The 15,785-nt window shown below is 34.9% G+C and overlaps 2 protein-coding genes across 5 annotated transcripts; both read right to left on the bottom strand.

The window, feature by feature from the left end:
* Positions 1–5,109: 5,109 nt before the first annotated feature.
* nmrk1 (nicotinamide riboside kinase 1) lies at positions 5,110–9,640 on the bottom strand. Of its 3 annotated transcripts, none has more exons than XM_051101380.1 (9): positions 9,396–9,640; positions 8,066–8,115; positions 7,888–7,978; positions 7,729–7,777; positions 7,465–7,630; positions 6,001–6,072; positions 5,814–5,920; positions 5,631–5,727; positions 5,110–5,539 (listed from the first exon to the last, which is right to left on the bottom strand). In XM_051101380.1, the coding sequence occupies exons 2-8, from the start codon at positions 8,092–8,094 to the stop codon at positions 5,639–5,641; spliced, it is 603 nt and encodes a 200-aa protein (XP_050957337.1). In that variant the 5' UTR covers positions 8,095–8,115; positions 9,396–9,640; the 3' UTR covers positions 5,110–5,539; positions 5,631–5,638. The 3 variants fall into 3 exon arrangements, with proteins under 3 accessions (XP_050957337.1, XP_050957344.1, XP_050957332.1); XM_051101387.1 differs by lacking the exon at positions 9,396–9,640 and adding an exon at positions 9,166–9,389; XM_051101375.1 differs by lacking the exon at positions 9,396–9,640 and having other exon boundaries at positions 8,066–8,659.
* Positions 9,641–10,272: 632 nt separating this feature from the next.
* zgc:163143 (uncharacterized protein LOC795946 homolog) lies at positions 10,273–15,326 on the bottom strand. 2 transcript variants are annotated; one of them, XM_051101285.1, is made up of 12 exons: positions 15,098–15,326; positions 14,818–15,019; positions 14,463–14,495; positions 13,225–13,424; positions 13,037–13,124; positions 12,904–12,939; positions 12,743–12,796; positions 12,403–12,636; positions 11,711–11,817; positions 10,735–10,900; positions 10,510–10,596; positions 10,273–10,416 (listed from the first exon to the last, which is right to left on the bottom strand). In XM_051101285.1, exons 1-12 carry the CDS (start codon positions 15,163–15,165, stop codon positions 10,396–10,398), a joined length of 1,296 nt encoding a protein of 431 aa, XP_050957242.1. In that variant the 5' UTR covers positions 15,166–15,326; the 3' UTR covers positions 10,273–10,395. The 2 variants fall into 2 exon arrangements, with proteins under 2 accessions (XP_050957242.1, XP_050957235.1); XM_051101278.1 differs by having other exon boundaries at positions 10,279–10,431.
* Between the last annotated feature and the right edge of the window lie 459 nt (positions 15,327–15,785).

The raw sequence follows: 15,785 nt of genomic DNA, 5'->3' as shown, positions 1-15,785 counted from the left end.
ATTTAGGTCTTAAGTGAAAGCAAACAGCCGAGGGAAAAATTGAGGAACAGGATAGTTTGGATTCGGTCAGCTCTTAAAGTGACAGTCTAATATTCTTGCTGTCTGTCATTCATGTTAATCAAACAACAAAACAGAAAATCTCTCACTGCTCTTGGCTAAATCACCTTTGTTACTTTAATAAGAAGCCATATATAATTTATACAGTAAAAAATTTAGCGTTTTTATACATTTGACTACTTTATATTATGTATGTAGCATTTCTTATTTGCTCTACTGTAGTTTTTTGTTGTATTGCTTGTAATTGGTTCTTATTCTTATTTAATCACTGACCTTTTACTTGTATTCAGTGAGCTTGAGTTTTTTGACGAGAATTATGACATTTCTATGGTATCAAAAATGATATCATGACCTTAGGCTACGGGTTTAAGTTTAAAAAGTTTGAAAAGTTTGAAAAGTTTGAAAAGTTCAAAAAGTTTAAGAAGTTTTAAAAAGTTTTAAGTTCGGATGGTTTTCAGTCAGTTTGAAGTTTTAAAGTTTGAATTCAGTCTGTCAGATAGATAGATAGATAATTAACATGTTGTTAGCATTTTTTTAACATGATTAACAAGTTACTAGCATGTTGCTTGTCTGTTTCTAGCATGGTTAGCATGTTGCTAGCATGATTAGCAAGTTGCTAGCATGTTGCTAGCACGATTAGCAAGTTACTAGCATGTTGCTTGTCTGTTTCTAACATGATTAGCATGTTGCTAGCATGATTAGCAAGTTGCTAGCATGTTGCTAGCATGATTAGTAAAGTTGCTAGCATGTTTTTAGCATGATTAACAAAAGCAATTTGCTAGCATGTTTCTAGCATGATTAGCAAGTTGCTAGCATGTTTCTAGCATGATTAGCATGTTTCTAGCATGATTAGCAAGTTGCTAGCATGTTTCTAGCATGATTAGCAAAGTTGCTAGCATGTTTCTAGCATGATTAGCAAGTTGCTAGCATGTTTCTAACATGATTAGCAAGTTGCTAGCATGTTTCTAGCATGATTAGCAAAGTTGCTAGCATGTCTAGCATGATTAGCAAGTTGCTAGCATGTTTCTAGCATGATTAGCATGTTGCTAGCATGTTTCTAGCATGATTAGCAAAGTTGCTAGCATGTTTCTAGCATGATTAGCAAAGTTGCTAGCATGTTTCTAGCATGACTCTAGTTTGGCTAGTGATAGATAGATAGTAATGGTTAGATGATAGATAGACAGATAGATAGATAGATAGATAGATAGATAGATAGACAGACAGATAGATAGATAGATAGATAGATAGATAGATAGATAGATAGATAGATAGATAGATAGACAGATAGATAGATAGATAGACAGATAGATAGATAGATAGATAGACAGATAGATAGACAGATAGACAGATAGATAGACAGATAGATAGATAGATAGATAGATAGACAGATACATAGATAGACAGACAGATAGATAGACAGATAGATAGACAGATAGATAGATAGAGAGAGAGATAGATAGATAGACAGACAGATAGATAGATAGATAGATAGATAGATAGATAGATAGATAGATAGATAGATAGATAGACAGATAGATAGATAGATAGACAGATAGATAGATAGATAGATAGATAGATAGATAGATAGATAGATAGACAGATAGATAGATAGATAGATAGATAGATAGATAGATAGATAGATAGATAGACAGACAGATAGATAGATAGACAGATAGATAGATAGATAGACAGATTGATAGACAGATAGACAGATAGATAGACAGATAGATAGATAGATAGATAGATAGACAGATTGATAGATAGATAGACAGATAGACAGACAGATAGATAGATAGATAGATAGATAGATAGATAGATAGACAGATAGATAGATAGATAGATAGATAGATAGATAGATAGATAGACAGATAGATATTTAATACATTAAACAATTCACACATGCATCTACATACTGTTTGAATATTTTACATAACATATACATAGCCACTCATCTGTTTAAGTCACATGGATATTTCTGCTTCAAAACACAGGAATACATTTGTACAGAGAAATTAATTAAAATCATCTGTCTGTCATTGCTAATATTTACTGTGACGCACATCAAGTGAAATTGCTCATAAACATGCTCTGCTCTGTTAGTTCACTTATTTTGAGTACTATTAATGCACTCGCTTTAGATTGTCCAATAAAAGTCTGTCTTGCGGCAAATGCACTTTAATGAGGAAGTGAAATAAGACATTAATAAATGTTGTGCTAAACTTTTTTTTTAAAGTTTGAATTCAGTCTGTCAGACAGATAGATAGATAATTAACATGTTGTTAGCATTTTTTTTAACATGATTAACAAGTTACTAGCATGTTGCTTGTCTGTTTCTAGCATGGTTAGCATGTTGCTAGCATGATTAGCAAGTTGCTAGCATGTTGCTAGCACGATTACCAAGTTACTAGCATGTTGCTTGTCTGTTTCTAACATGACTAGCATGTTTCTAGCATGATTAGCAAAGTTGCTAGCATGTTTCTAGCATGATTAGCAAGTTGCTAGCATGTTTCTAGCATGATTAGCAAGTTGTTAACATGTTTCTAGCATGATTAGCAAAGTTGCTAGCATGTTTCTAACATGATTAGCAAAGTTGCTAGCATGTTTCTAGCATGATTAGCATGTTGCTAGCATGTTTCTAGCATGACTCTAGTTTGGCTAGTGATAGATAGATAGTAATGGTTAGACTAGATAAAAAAAGTTCGTCAAGACAAACTTTAAGTTGGTTTGAGAAAGCCAGAACAGAAAGTTTTAAAAAGTTTGAAAAGCTTATAAAGTTTAAAAAGTTTAAGAAGTTTTAAAAAGTTTTAAGTTTGATGGTTTTCAGTCTGAAATAGTTTGAATTCTAAAGTAGTTTTAAAAGGTTAACATTTGGATGTTTTGAAGGCAATACAATCTGTCAGAGATAGAGATTTAGATAGATAGATAGATAGATAGAATGTTGTTAGCATGTTATTAACATGATTAACATGTGACTAGCAATGATGTTATAATGATTAGCAAGGTACTAGCATGTTATTAGCATGCTTATAGGATTATTAGCAACTTACAATTGCTAATTGTATTAACAAGTTACTAGCATGATTAGCATGTTACTAGCATGATTAGCATGTTTCTAGCAAGATTAACAAGTTAGTAGCATGTTGTTAGCATGTCGTTAGCATGATTAGCAAGTTACTAGCATGTTTCTAGCATGACTAGCAAGTTACTAGCATGTTGTTAGCATGATTAATAAGTTACTAGCATTTTACTAGCATGGTGCTAACATAATTAGCAAGTTACTAGCATGTTGTTAGCATTATTAGCAAGTTGCTAGCATGTCTCTAGCAAGATTAGCAAGTTAGTAGCATGTTGCCTGCATGATTGTAGCATGATTAGCATGTTATTAGCATGATTAGCAAGTTACTAGCATGTTATTAGCATGTTACTAGCATGATTAGCAAGTTACTAACATGTTGTTAGCATGATTAGCAAGTTACTAGCATGTTGCTTTCATGATTAGCAAGTTTCTAGCATGATTCTGGATGCTAGGCATAGATAGATAGATAGTAATGGTTAGATGATAGATAGATGGGTAGATAGATAGATGAGTTTGAATGAGTTTAAATGGATTGTAAATACAGTACATAGAAGGGAAGCTTGATTGAGTCTCAAAGGATTCTGGGAGTTTTGACAGTTGGAGTTTGAAGAGTGTTGGCTCATTTGAACATTCCGTCAATGTAAGTCTATGGGATTTTTCCCAAATTTAATTGCCATTTTTAAGAAAACCGTAAGTCCGATCAGTTAGAAAAGATATAGCAACTAACTTCAGATCAGTGTGAAGATCTGGGCTGAGTTTGGAGTTTGTAGAGTTGAAGCTCTAGGACGAGTTAGTGTCGACAGATTTAGTCTCAGAAGAAAATAGCATATCAGTAAGTTGGCTTTCTCAAGCCATCTTAATGATAGATAGATAGATAGATAGATAGATAGACAGATAGATAGATAGATAGATAGATAGATAGATAGATAGATAGATAGATAGATAGATAGATAGATAGATAGATAGATAGATAGATAGATAGATAGATAGATAGATAGATAGATAGATAGATAGATAGACAGATAGATAGAGACAGATAGATAGATAGATAGATAGATAGATAGATAGACAGATAGATAGATAGATAGACAGATAGATAGATAGACAGATAGACAGATAGATAGACAGATAGATAGATAGATAGATAGATAGATAGATAGATAGATAGATAGATAGATAGATAGATAGATAGATAGATAGATAGATAGATAGATAGATAGATAGATAGATAGATAGATAGATAGACAGATAGACAGATAGACAGATAGATAGATAGATAGATAGATAGATAGATAGATAGATAGATAGATAGATAGATGAGTTTGAATGGATTAGAAATACAGTACATAGAAGGGAAGTTTGATTGAGGCTCAAAGGATTCTGGGGATTTTGACAGTTGGAATTTGAATAGTGCTGGCTCATTTGAACATTCCGTCAATGTAAGTCTATGGGATTTTTCCCAGTTTTAAACGTCATTTTTAGGAAAACCGTAAGTCCAATCAGTTAGAAAAGATATAGCAACTCGAGTCAGACCAGTCTGAAGATCTGGGCTGATTTTGGAGTTTGAAAAGTTAAAGCTCTAGGAGGAGTAGCAGTCAGAAATTTGGCTAAGAAGAATAATAATAAGCTTAAGTAGCAGATCAGTAAGTTGGCTTTCTTAAGCCAACTTAATAAAAGGAGATTTTTGCAAGTACTGCTCACTGCAGAGCCAAATGGCCTCCAGCTCCCCCTCTCTGGATGTCCAGCTCCACCTCTGTGTGAACTAATGGGTGGAGTTATGTTTAGGATAGGGTAAGGGGTAGGGTTAGGGTGTGGTTAGGTGTCTATCTCCACCCATTACCTCCAGCGAGGGGGGGGGAGCTAGAGCTCCAGCTCCTCCCATTTGGCTCTGCAGCGAGCACCCTCTCGATTTTTGACTGATTCTGCTCATTCAAAACATTCCCTGTAAGTCTTCAACATACTGCACAGAGCAAACATTATAGGGATAAACAAATATATTTAATACATTAAACAATTCACACATGCATCTACATACTGTTTGAATATTTTACATAACATATACATAGCCACTCATCTGTTTAAGTCACATGGATATTTCTGCTTCAAAACACAGGAATACATTTGTACAGAGAAATTAATTAAAATCATCTGTCTGTCATTGCTAATATTTACTGTGACGCACATCAAGTGAAATTGCTCATAAACATGCTCTGCTCTGTTAGTTTTTATTTTGAGTACTATTAATGCACTCGCTTTAGATTGTCCAATAAAAGTCTCATGTCTTGCGGCAAATGCACTTTAATGAGGAAGTGAAATAAGACATTAATAAATGTTGTGATAAACTCGTCGATATAGTCATAATATAATTGTGGAAAGGAGAGAGCTGGAAATGTTGGTCCTCAAAATCTGGAAAATTAAATTCAGACAGAGAAAAAAAAATGAGTGTTAATGGTAAAATCATTTAAGTGTGCTGCATTATTACTGCTAAACCACTCACGTGACAAGTCATCTCTCTGAAACCATAAGCATTTCCTGAACGTCTGCAAGAACTGTTGAGAGCAGCGTTTCGCTCTTTTGCGTGCCATCCAGAAACACTGCATAAAGTGCAAAGATCTCACACAATTCACCACAACAGAAGCGATTTATTCACTCTACTTACTGAGTTAAAATATTACAGTACCTATATCATTTACAGTTTCTTCCATCTCTTTTCTGTATTTTAAGTACATGGGCCAGACATGTCCATCAAAGTAGCCTGGTGCATCCGGAGGCACATATACTCGTGAGCTATCAATTAGAGAGAGAAAAAAGGTGACAGTCTCAGTCAAAACATTAATTGTTTATCAAACCATTCGTCCCGTTCTTACCTTCTTCTCTCTTTACACGTCTCATAAGGGATCTGCAGGAAGTATCTCTTGTTGAACAAGCTATTAAGTGGCCTGGAAGTACAAATGTTAAACTGCTCATGATGGTGCAATCCATACTCAAAGGTCAAGCATGTTTAGGTGATCCAGAGGTCATTCACACTTCTGAATAACGCAATAGAAATGTTACAATAAGCTTGTTGCAACACTCACTGAACTGATACTGTAAATACCTCAACATCTTAACATACCAGGCTTTAAGAAAAGATTGTTCAATGAAGAAAGCACTCCTCTGTGCTGTGTCAACCAAAAGATAAGATACATAAGATAAAATTGCTTTATAATCTTCTCTAGAATATTAATACTTCTCAAACGGCCTATTTAAATTTGCATGAATAATAGGATATCAGTTAATGAGCAAGTAAATGTTCTCAATGTATCCAAGCATACATAACATAAATACACTGAAATGTGCATCAAATTAAGATGGCTGAGCTTCTGTTTGACATATTTCAATTGTTTTATGTTTGTGCATTGATCAGTGTTTACAGTGCCTTGCGAAAGTATTTATACCCCTTCATTTTCCACGTTTTATGTTTACGCCTTATGTTAAACAGCTTTAAATTGCTTTTTTCCCACATCAATCTTCACTCCATACACCATAATTACAAAGCAAAAAAACAGGTTTTTAACATCTTTGCAAATTTATTAAAAATAAAAAACTTCATGATTCCATTGCATAAGTATTCATACCCTTCATACACTTGGAATTTAGCTTAAGAGCATTCATATTAAGTTAAGGGTATGAATACTTATGCAATGTATATATTTCAGGTTTTTTATTTTTAATAAATTTACAAAGTTGTGACAATTCTGTTTTGCTTAGTCATTATGGTGTATGAAGTGTACGTTGATGTGGGAAAAAAGTCATTTAAAGCAGTTTAACATAAGGCAGCAATGTAACAAAACGTTAAAAAAAAAAAAAAAAAGTGGGGGGGAGGGTGGTGGTATGAATACTTTCACCAGACACTGTATGTGTCAACTACAGTCTAAATTAAATTTGTGTATCTTATAAAGATACACAGATACACAGAAGTATTTTCAGAAAACTCATTGCTCAGTTCATAAAGATTACCTTTTCAGTGACTTTATGACCTTTTGAAGTGTCAAAGTTTTGGTTTTGGTTTCACTGACCTGTGAAATCTGTCAGGTTTTATTCAAATGTAACGTAGTATAGGTTTGGAACAACAAAAGGGTGAGTAAATGACTGCATTTTGGGGTGAACTATAATGTCACAAGTTTCTCATAAAAGATATTTTGCCTTTGATGAGGAGTGAATTTCTTCCTCTGAGATAGATAGAGTTCTGTCCCATCTTGCCTTTCAAATCACAGCGACTGTACAAAACCATTCACCTGTATGTCTTCCTCTTCATCTTACATAAAAGCTAGTCTGTTGAACAAAATTACCCATGATTAAAAATGAGGAATCCCTCCACTATGAGAACAAACACATCAGATGGCTCGGTTGCTGTGAATGTCACTGGATAACCACGAGACGTCATGAACCTCTGAGGATCCTTCTGCCACAAACCAATGACTGCCATCATCCTGTCCATGTGCAGGGCGTCCAAAGCTGCAAAGGAGTTTCATAAAAAATAATGCACAGAAAACATGCTGAGATACATTAAACATAGAAACGCAAAGCTAAACAGCAAATAAAACTCTTCTTACTGTCATATTCTTTAAATCCATTGGCATCAACAGAGACCACTGAGACATCCTGAGAAACAGACACAAATTATTTAGAATCAACACGTTTGGGTCTAAATGACTAACTGACGCACTTACAGAGAATGACAAATTACTTCACATATAAAGTGGGTGTAGTACCTTGAAAAAGTTGTCTTGAGAAATAACACAGCTGTTACTGATAAGCTTCTGGAGGTTTTTACTCAGAGTGGTCTTTCCTCCATTTGTCATCCTGTAACGTCAATTCATGTATATTTTATATATGCTAGGACTTAACATGGGACAATATCTGAACTTTGTTCGTGTATCATTTACTCACCCACCAATTCCTATGACTATTTTTCTCATTTTAAGGCCAACACCGCACTTCTGTAACGTGTGTTTAACATATCAAATTTTGTTAGGCAGCGGGAGACGTGCGTTTCAGAAGACAGGGAACATTTTTGCAAGCGGTTTGTAAGTGGACCTCGGCTCGTGGGTTGTGGCTAGAAGGGATACAGCTCCGACCGGAAACTAACAATTAAATGAATTGTTCTACCTATTGGATTGTGTTTTTTTTAACATCTACACCCACCCCAACCCTAAACTTAGCCCTAACTATAATACAAAAGCAGTTTTATTGTTGTACAGTGTGACAAAAATAACGTCAGATTGATGTGCGCATGCCCAGTAGCCAGAGCTGTATTCCTTATATCCTTGACCTGCGTATGGTCCAAGTAACGTTACTTGAAGAACTTTGGTATGGTGCAGTTCTTCTACTTTGTTTACTAACCGATCAAAACCCCTCTATAGCGCCGCCTGGAGCGCTACATCCTCACTGTTGTACATAACATTACATTGACATGCAGTATTAGTACTATTCAATGGAATAGATCACGCAAAAAATGAAAATTCTGTCATTTAATCATCCTCATGTTGTTCAAACCTGTATGACTCTTCTGTGAAACGTAAATGAAGATATTTACACTGAAGAAGCAGTTGTTGAAGTCATTATTTTTGTTTTCTTTGCGCACAAAAAGTGTTCTTGTAGCTTTATAACAATACGGTTGATTGAACCAATGATGTATTAGAAAATACGGGATTAGTTTCCACTGTTATGCTGATGATACTCAACTATATATCTCAAGACCAGATGAAACTTCTAAATTATCGAAGTTAACAGAGTGTGTTAAATATGTAAAAGATTGGATGACCAATAATTTTCTCCTATTAAATTCAGATACTTATTGGACCAAAAAACAGTACAAAGAATCTCTTGGCTTAATCTACAACTAGACGGATGTACTGTTACTTCCACTACAGTCAAAAGTCTGGGTGTTATATTAGACTGCAACTTGTCTTTTGAAAATCATATTTCTCATGTTACAAAAACAGCATTCTTCCATCTTAGAAACACTGCCAAGCTGCGAAACATGTTACCTGTTTCTGACGCAGAAAAGCTATGCATTCATGAGCTCTAGACTGGACTATTGTAATGCACTACTAGGTGGTTGTCCTGCATCTTCAATAAACAAGCTACAGATAGTCCAAACTGCAGCTGCTAGAGTCCTTACCAGGTCAAGAAAATATGATCATATTACCCCAATTTTAAAGTCTCTGCACTGGCTACCTATTAGGTTCCACATCAGCTACAAAATGTTACTTCTTACCTATTAGGCCCTTAATGGTTTAGCTCCTGCGTATCTAACTAGTCTTCTACCACGCTACAATCCATCACGCTCCCTAAGGTTGCAAAACTCTGGACTTTTGGTAGTTCCTAAGATAGCAAAGTCCACTAAAGGAGGTAGAGCTTTTTCACATTTGGCACCCAAACTCTGGAACAGCCTTCCTGATAACGTTCGGGGTTCAGACACACTCTCTCTGTTTAAATCTAGATTAAAGACACATCTTTTTAGCCAAGCATACAAATAATGCATCTCATAAACTTTTCCTGCAGTTGTATCTGAGCAAATGCACATTATTAATCTTTTAGCTCTGGCTGAACAAATCTTTCTTTGCTTTGAATTGAATTGATGTCACATGGACTATTTTAATGGTGTCCTTACTACCTTTCTGGGCCTTGAATGTGTCAGTTGAGTCGATGTCTATGCAGGGTCAGAAAGCCTTTGGATTTAATCAAAAATATCTTAACTTGTGTTCTGAAGATGAACAAAGGTCTCACGGGCTTGGAACGACATGAGGGTGAGTAATTAATGAGAGAATTTTCATTTTTGGGTGAATTAGCCCTTTAACCCTTTGATCTATCTAGTTCACATATTTCAGATAAACCATATAAACGTGCTTACTGGCGAAGTCATAATGCATTGTTGTTATTCTGTTAAATCTCCATCACTAAAAAGCACCATTTGTCTAGATTGCACAAAAATACAGAGGAGAGGGATGTGACCAATTGAATTTCTCACTGCCGTTGGACTTTATATCAGCAATTTTGGACCACCATTCAAGTTTAAACTTATTGTAAAATATGAACAGAAAAGAACACAAGAGATATAAAAAGAGATGACACACAAGATATTGCTTCTTGTACAGTTTTAAAAATAAATTTTATTTCTTTATAATATTTGTAACAGTGCAAATTTGCTTCTTTATTTACAGTCTATGTACACTGAAAAACATGAGGAAGTAAATATGACAAAACTTTTAGTTTCCTTACTGGGAAATAATCTGATCCTTCAGGCAGTGCACCTGAAAAATAAGATAAAAAAATGCTCACTAACAATACCAAATCAAATAATCTTATTTTATTTTATTCAGGTATCTTACCGAAGTTTCTGACAAAGCTGCTAGATTGTTGGTGTCAGTGGTGGTTGGGATGACAAAAGAACTCAAGCGGACATCAGTAGCACTGTACTATAGAGACAAACCAAACCAAAAATAAGTAAACCAAACTGCCGTTGGTGTCAGTTTACAGTTCAGTAAAAATCAAGTAATGAGAGCTTAATACATTCTTATGAAAGGATATAAGCTGTGAGGGACATGGTAACTTACAGGCAGTTCTCTGGGTGTTGATGAGAAGGGTGGGTCACTGGCACACATGCGTGTGAAGGGTTTCTCTTTGGTAGTTGGGTGATTCGTGCAGCAGAGGCGCAGAGTGGCAGCAGGGAGGAGGATATGCCAGATGCTGCCGTGCTTCTTTACCAGCTCTTCCAGCATCCTGAAATATACATGAAATAATTCTGGACATGTAGAAACTAAATATGTTTACAACACAGCTTTTCCTATGTACGTGAAAAAAAATTATTTGATCATGAAAATGAAAATTCTGTCATTAATTTCTCAACCTTGTGTCGTTCTAAACCCGTAAGACCTATGTTCATCTTAAGAACACAGATTAAGGTATTTTTGATGAAATCCAAGAGCTCTCTGATCCTGCATAGACAGCAATGCAACAGATACATTCAAGGCCAAGAAAGGTAGTATAGACATTGTTAAATTAGTCCATGTGACATCAGTGGTTCAACTATAATTTTATGAAGCTATGAGTATGCTTTTTTTGCAAAATAAACAAAAACAACGACTTTATTCAATAATTTCTTTTGTGTCAGTTTTTGATGCATATTTGCAAGAGTATCTATATATTCTGGTTCAAATAAGTAAAGCTGGGGAAATAAAAATGTTTGCATACAAAAAGTATTCTCGTAACTTTATAAAAGTACGGCTGAAGCACTGATGTCACATGGACTATTTTATTGATGTCCTTACTACCTTTTTGGGCCTTGAACGTGTCATTTGCATTACTGTCTATGCAGGGTCAGAAAGCTGTCAGATTTCATCAAAAATATCTTCATTTATGTTCTGAAGATGAACAAAGGCCTTACAGATTTGGAACGACATGAGGATGAGTAATTAATGCCAATATTGTCATTTTTGGTTTTAAATCATGTAACATCACATATTGAATACATTTCTCAAGTATATTGACAGCTGAGATAACTTGATCAATAAATGCATGAAGATGTCGTACTCATTAAGAAGCGATTCAGTGACCAAGTCCAAGTAACCAGTTTGCCGGTGGTGTATCACTAAGGCGCTTGTATTCAACCTCAGGCGTTTCTTCAACTCACGATTTACCTAACGGAAAGCAAGAAGAAAAATGTCAACCATTAATCCATGATATGAAAGTGTTTTTCTAAACCAAATGAATGATAACGGAATTCCTAGATTCATACACTATTGTTTAAAAGTTTATGGTTGGCATGATTTTTTTAAAGGTATTGAATTAAAGTCTTCTTTGCTCACCAGGGCTGCATTTATTTGATCAAAATTACTGTAAAAACAGTAATATTGTGAAATATTATTACAACTTAAAATAACCGTTTTCTATTTGAATACATTTTAAAATGTAATTAATTCCTGAATTTTTAGTAGTCATCACTCCAGTCTTCATCAGAAATCATTCTAATATGCCGATTTGCTGCTCAAGAAACATTTGAAAACAGTTGTGCTGCTTAATATTTTTGTGGAAACCATGATACATTTTTTTACAGGATTTTTTGATGAATAGAACGTTCAAAAGAACAGCATTAATATGAAATAGAAATCTTCTGTAACATTATAAATGTCATTACTGTCACTTTTAATTACTTAAACTAAATAAAAGTATTAAAAAAAAATCTTACTGACAGCAAACTATTGAAATGTGTATGCGTCACTCACCTCCAAGAGGATCCGCCTGGGAAGCCGGGAGAGAATTCCGAGAGGGTATCCCTGCTGACTGATGACTTCAGCGAGACACTTGGCCACATCCTGACTGAGTTTCTCAGTCAAAGGAAAAGCTTCCACCCATTTGGTATGGTAGTCAATCAGAGTCATGATGTGCGTGTGCTTGTCTACTGTCGGAGAGAACGGCCCTCTAACATCCAGCCCAAGCCATTCCCACCTCTCTTTAACCTGAGAAAAAGGCAGTGCTACAGTTAAAAAAAAAAAAAAAATCTAATTCTGCTCTTTAAAAGCCTAACTGTAACAAAACCTATAGTGGCATCAGAAGAGACCTTACCTCAATTATATGGGGTTTCATTTGTCCTAAAACTCCATAAGGCACATGCGGCATCTGATTAAGAGAATTATGTAATTCTGAATAACACTTTCATAGTACTCTACTGGGAAATGTATATTTAGGACACTCTTTTTATTCAACAGTACAGCATAGTTACTTACAATATTTAATTCATCATCTCCAGCCCAGTGGATGTTCTGAAGGAAAAGCAACAGTTACTGTTGTGAACAACATTCTGGTGTTTAGCAATGAAAACAACAACAAATTTTAATGAAAAATGAAAGTGTTAATTACATTGGGTAAACAGTATCCACTGTGAAAGAAGCTGGGTATAGTCATGCTTCTGTCGAGAGCTTCGTCGCCCAGGATAGTCCATGGTGGGCTGAAAATATACATCAAGTAAGATAACAAATAAAACATAATAACAACAACACAGATTGCATGCATCTGATGGAGGTTCTCCCTCGGAAGCAGTTCCAGACCTTTTTTCCGGTTCTGTCAGCTGCTGTGTGGAAACGCTCTCTGGGTCTGCTCCCGTCTGGCTGGAGCTATCTTCAGTAGCTTTCGGCTGTAAACTTTCTGTAGTTCTGTTCTCAGTCTTTTCTGAGTTAGACCTCCGCGAGGTTTTTGCTGTCATATCAAGTGCTGCTTGACTAGATGAATCTGAGTCGGCAACAAATCCCTTCAATTCCAAATGATTGGGAAAAAGGGGAATTTTAATAGCACATTTATATAATTAAATATACAGTGACTTAATTGTTTTACGCTGCATGATTTGTCAAGCCCTCCACAGAACACAAACATTAAGCCCTACATAATGAAAAAAAAGATTATTTAGACATTTAATAACAGTATTTGAGTTTAGATTGCATTTAATAGACTACACTTTCAAGAAAACATCTGCAATTGGATTGCAGAAGATGTCTTCATGCATGTTTGGACTGTTTCTTTGCAATTACACTATTTTGACCAGCAGATGTCACCAGAGAGGTTTCAGATTTTGCAAAACAATTTTTTGATGACGCCGCATCAGTGTAGTTGTGAACTCTGCCATGCATTGTATCATTTATGGTCTCATATTTCTGATCTATAATTCCACATTCAAACATCATTTGTGACCCTGGACCACAAAACCAGTCCATTTTTTGAAACTGAGATTTCTACATTATCTGAAAGCTGATAAATAAGCTTTCCATTAATGTATGGTTTGTTAGGATAGGACAATATTTGGTAGATACAATATTTGAGATACAACTATTTGAAAATCTGGAATCTGAGAGTGCAAATAAATAAATAAATAAAATCAAAATATTGAGAAAATCACCTTTAAACTTGTCCAAATGAAGTTCTTAGCAATGCATATTACTAATCAAAAGTTTTGATAGATTTACATTAGGAAATGTTGAAAATGTCTTCATGGAATATGATCTTTACTTAATATCCTAATGATTTTTGGCATAAAAGAAAAATCTGTAGTTTTGACCCATACAATGCATTTTTGCCTATTGCTACAAATATACCCGTGCTACTTACGACTGGTTTTGTGGCCCAGGGTCACATATGTTTTATAAATTATTTATGGAATTGTAATTTCTCTGTAATTATAATCGTCTCTGTAAGGCATTTTCAGAATTATCTGTGTAAATTCACTCCTTCACGTGTAATCCAAAGAAATATTTCACAATTGCAAAATGCATATAAAAAAGGTTCTGTAACTCACCAAAGCTCTTCTGCTTCTAGGGTTGATTTTAACCTGAAGGTGAGAATAGAGAATCAAGTGTTTTGATTACATTACATTTAAATGGGAGGCAGACATTAAATTTCAAGCAGTTTCAACAGTGTTCTGTGGTTGTTGGCATATTAAACGAAAACTTAAAACTAATATTTTATTTGTACATTTTTACTTAAAAGGAAATTTTAAAAAAAGAATTAGCAGTAACATAAAAATACACTTCATCCTTTAAAAAAAAGGGGTAATTTGAACATAAAATATGAATATTTAAAATCAGCTCATAAATACGTATATTAAAAGGTACCAAATACCGACGCGTATCACCACGTCAACTTTCCCTCACCTTTCTTTCTAGATATCGGTTTGGGAATGAAAAGATGGTTGGCACAGCCCATGAATGAAGTCTTACTCTCTTCCCATCTTCAATTAAACACTTCTTTTCAAAGTGGACGGAGCAAATTTTACTGTTTGGGGCAGGTTTCCAGTCTTTCCATCGTAAATTTTTAAGCCACTTTTTCAGCAAGATGGGGTCTTTCAGCGGGAAACTAAAAACAAATAAGAAAACATAACTTAATACAGTGGAGCACTTCAAACATAACGTTAAGTGAAAGCTGTGCACTTACTTGTGAAAGGAAAGACTCTTGTCCCTCGCAGTGTTTTTACAGTTATACGCACAACAAGTGAACACCATCTCAACATTCGAGTTATCCACCTTTTGTATATTACTCTAATGGAGAAAGAGACTGTTTTACTTATTGTTAATGCTGTATAATATTGTATTTCAGTGGACGATCGCAAACGAGCAAACAGACTGAACACCAAAACCCAAAACACACATCTAACAGCCAATCGTTCACAGCTCCGGCTACATCTGTAGTGTCCAACTACAAGAACTGGAAACACAGCTATCGCCACCTACTGGCCAACTGCTTGGCTGCAAATTATAGCAAGACATTTGCAGGTTTTTCTCTTGGAAGCTGTTCGTTTTTAACTCAGAAAACCTTTATTATTATTATTTGGAACATACATCGTGCCTGTACTTTCTAAAAGACATTCAGCATCAGTTGTGCCATTACAGTTTGTGCACTTAAGTGAAATGTATTTCACTACCAAATGACTATAGAACTATGACAACAATATATATTTAAGAGGAAATAGGTGACAATGCAGTCATCAAAAAGAAAAGTTTTATTGTCATCATAGTTATTTATTATTTCATTTTCAAACCCGTTTGTGTTTTTTTTTAAATATCAACTTACAATATGCAAACAGGTCACATTAATAAAATAAACTAAGCAGAAACACACAAGT

This window comes from Labeo rohita, chromosome 3 (genome assembly GCF_022985175.1).
Source record: "Labeo rohita strain BAU-BD-2019 chromosome 3, IGBB_LRoh.1.0, whole genome shotgun sequence".
Classification (NCBI taxonomy): Eukaryota; Metazoa; Chordata; class Actinopteri; order Cypriniformes; family Cyprinidae; genus Labeo; species Labeo rohita.
This window is presented reverse-complemented; position numbering and strand designations above follow the sequence as displayed.

Bases quoted from the DNA above. Each gene is read 5' to 3' on its own strand.
- nmrk1 (XM_051101380.1), bottom strand. From the start codon at position 8,094: ATGAGAAAAATAGTCATAGGAATTGGTGG. The intron at 7,979-8,065 runs GTGAGTAAATGA...TTGACGTTACAG, and splicing joins ATAGTCATAGGAATTGGTGG to GATGACAAATGGAGGAAAGA. The intron at 5,921-6,000 runs GTAAGAACGGGA...TCTAATTGATAG, and splicing joins ACGTGTAAAGAGAGAAGAAG to CTCACGAGTATATGTGCCTC.
- zgc:163143 (XM_051101278.1), bottom strand. From the start codon at position 15,165: ATGGTGTTCACTTGTTGTGCGTATAACTGTAAAAACACTGCGAGGGAC. The intron at 14,496-14,817 runs GTGAGGGAAAGT...TCTCACCTTCAG, and splicing joins ACCGATATCTAGAAAGAAAG to GTTAAAATCAACCCTAGAAG. The intron at 12,797-12,903 runs GTAAGTAACTAT...TCTCTTAATCAG, and splicing joins GAGATGATGAATTAAATATT to ATGCCGCATGTGCCTTATGG.